This window comes from Carlito syrichta, unplaced genomic scaffold, assembly GCF_000164805.1.
Source record: "Carlito syrichta isolate Samal-C Ts95f unplaced genomic scaffold, Tarsius_syrichta-2.0.1 Scaffold135791, whole genome shotgun sequence".
Classification (NCBI taxonomy): domain Eukaryota; kingdom Metazoa; phylum Chordata; class Mammalia; order Primates; family Tarsiidae; genus Carlito; species Carlito syrichta.
The window spans coordinates 15,822-17,340 of NW_007079887.1; the positions used below are offsets into that span (position 1 = coordinate 15,822).

Genomic DNA, 1,519 nt, shown 5'->3' on the forward strand with positions numbered 1-1,519 from the left:
ATCGCCGGAGCCCCCCAGGTCGAGGCTGCGGTGGCCTGGACCGGCCACTGCACTCCAGTCTGGGCGACAGAGTGAGACTCCAACTCAAAAAAAAATTTGTGTGTGTGTGTGTGTAGAGACGGGGTCTTGCTGTGTTGCCCAGGCTGGACTCGAACTCCTGGCCTCAAGCAATCCTCTCTTGCCTGTGTGAGCCACCACACCCAGCCCCTCAGTTTCCTGCTCTGTAAATCAGAGATGGTCTTCTACCCTGCAGCGTATGAGGCAGTTAGATATTATTGTTTTATTTTATTTTATTTTATTGTTTTTGAGTCGGAGTCTCACTCTGTCGCCCGGACTGGAGGGCAGCGGCCGCTCCCGGCCACCACGGCCTCGACCCGCTGGGCTCCGGCGATCCTTCCGCCTCAGCCTTCCGAGTAGCCGGAACTGCAGGCGCGCGCTACCACGCTCGGGTGATTTTTGATTTATTGTAGAGAGGAGGTCTTGCTGCCCAGGCGGGCCTCGAACCCGCAGGCTCAGGCAATCCACTCACCTCAGCCTCCCAAGGCGCGGGATGACAGGCGAGCCTCCGAGCCCGGCTGAGATATTATTATTGTTGTTACTTGTAGAGAGGGAAGTCTTGCTATGTTGCCAAGGCTGGTCTCGAAATCCTGGGCTCAAGCAGTCCTCCCGCCTTGGCCTCCTGAGCAGCTGGGATTACAGATGCCACCACACCCAGCTAGTTTTTAACTCTTTGTAGAGCTGGCATCCTAGTATGTGTCCAGGCTGGTCTTGACATCCTGGCCTCGAGTGATCCTCCCTTCTCAGCCTCCCAAAGTGCTGGGATTACAGGCGTGCGCCACCGCACCCGGCCTGAAATGCCTTACGGCTGCAAGTCCCAGGGAACAGTCTGAATCCGGACACTTCTGCCTCTGAAGCGGAGTGTCTGGGAAGGTCTGTGCCCGTTTTCACTCCTGTCTGTGTGTTTCAGATCCCCGGGGAGTCGCGGCCTGGCCGCCCGGTGAGCCCTCCGTGAGCCGCCCCGCCCGGGAGCAGGAGGGCGCCGCTGCCATGTCTGGCCCCTTCCTGAAGCAAGTCTTCAACAAGGACAAGACGTTCCGGCCCAAGCGCAAGTTCGAGCCGGGCACCCAGCGCTTCGAGCTGCACAAGCGGGCGCAGGCGTCGCTGAACGCGGGGCTGGACCTGCGGCTGGCGGTGCAGCTGCCGCCGGGCGAGGACCTGCACGACTGGGTGGCCGTGCACGTGGTGGACTTCTTCAACCGCATCAACCTCATCTACGGCACCATCAGCGACGGCTGCACCGAGCAGTCCTGCCCCGTCATGTCGGGCGGCCCCAAGTACGAGTACCGCTGGCAGGACGAGCACAAGTTCCGGAAGCCCACGGCGCTGTCCGCGCCCCGCTACATGGACCTGCTCATGGACTGGGTGGAGGCGCAGATCAACGACGAGGAGGTCTTCCCCACCAGCGTGGGTGAGGCGGGCCGGCGGGCGGCTTCCAGGGCGGGCAGGGGCGGCGCGGGCT

At 61.8% G+C, this 1,519-nt stretch overlaps 1 protein-coding gene across 1 annotated transcript in view; it reads left to right on the top strand.

Moving 5' to 3' along the window:
* Nucleotides 1–1,519, top strand: part of MOB3A (MOB kinase activator 3A) — an 11,672-nt gene that overhangs the window by 6,159 nt on the left and 3,994 nt on the right. Inside the window, exon 2 of the mRNA XM_021708339.1 lies at nt 968–1,468. Within this exon, the coding sequence (XP_021564014.1) occupies nt 1,048–1,468 (421 nt within the window). The 5' untranslated portion in view covers nt 968–1,047. The remainder of the gene's footprint in view (nt 1–967; nt 1,469–1,519) is intronic.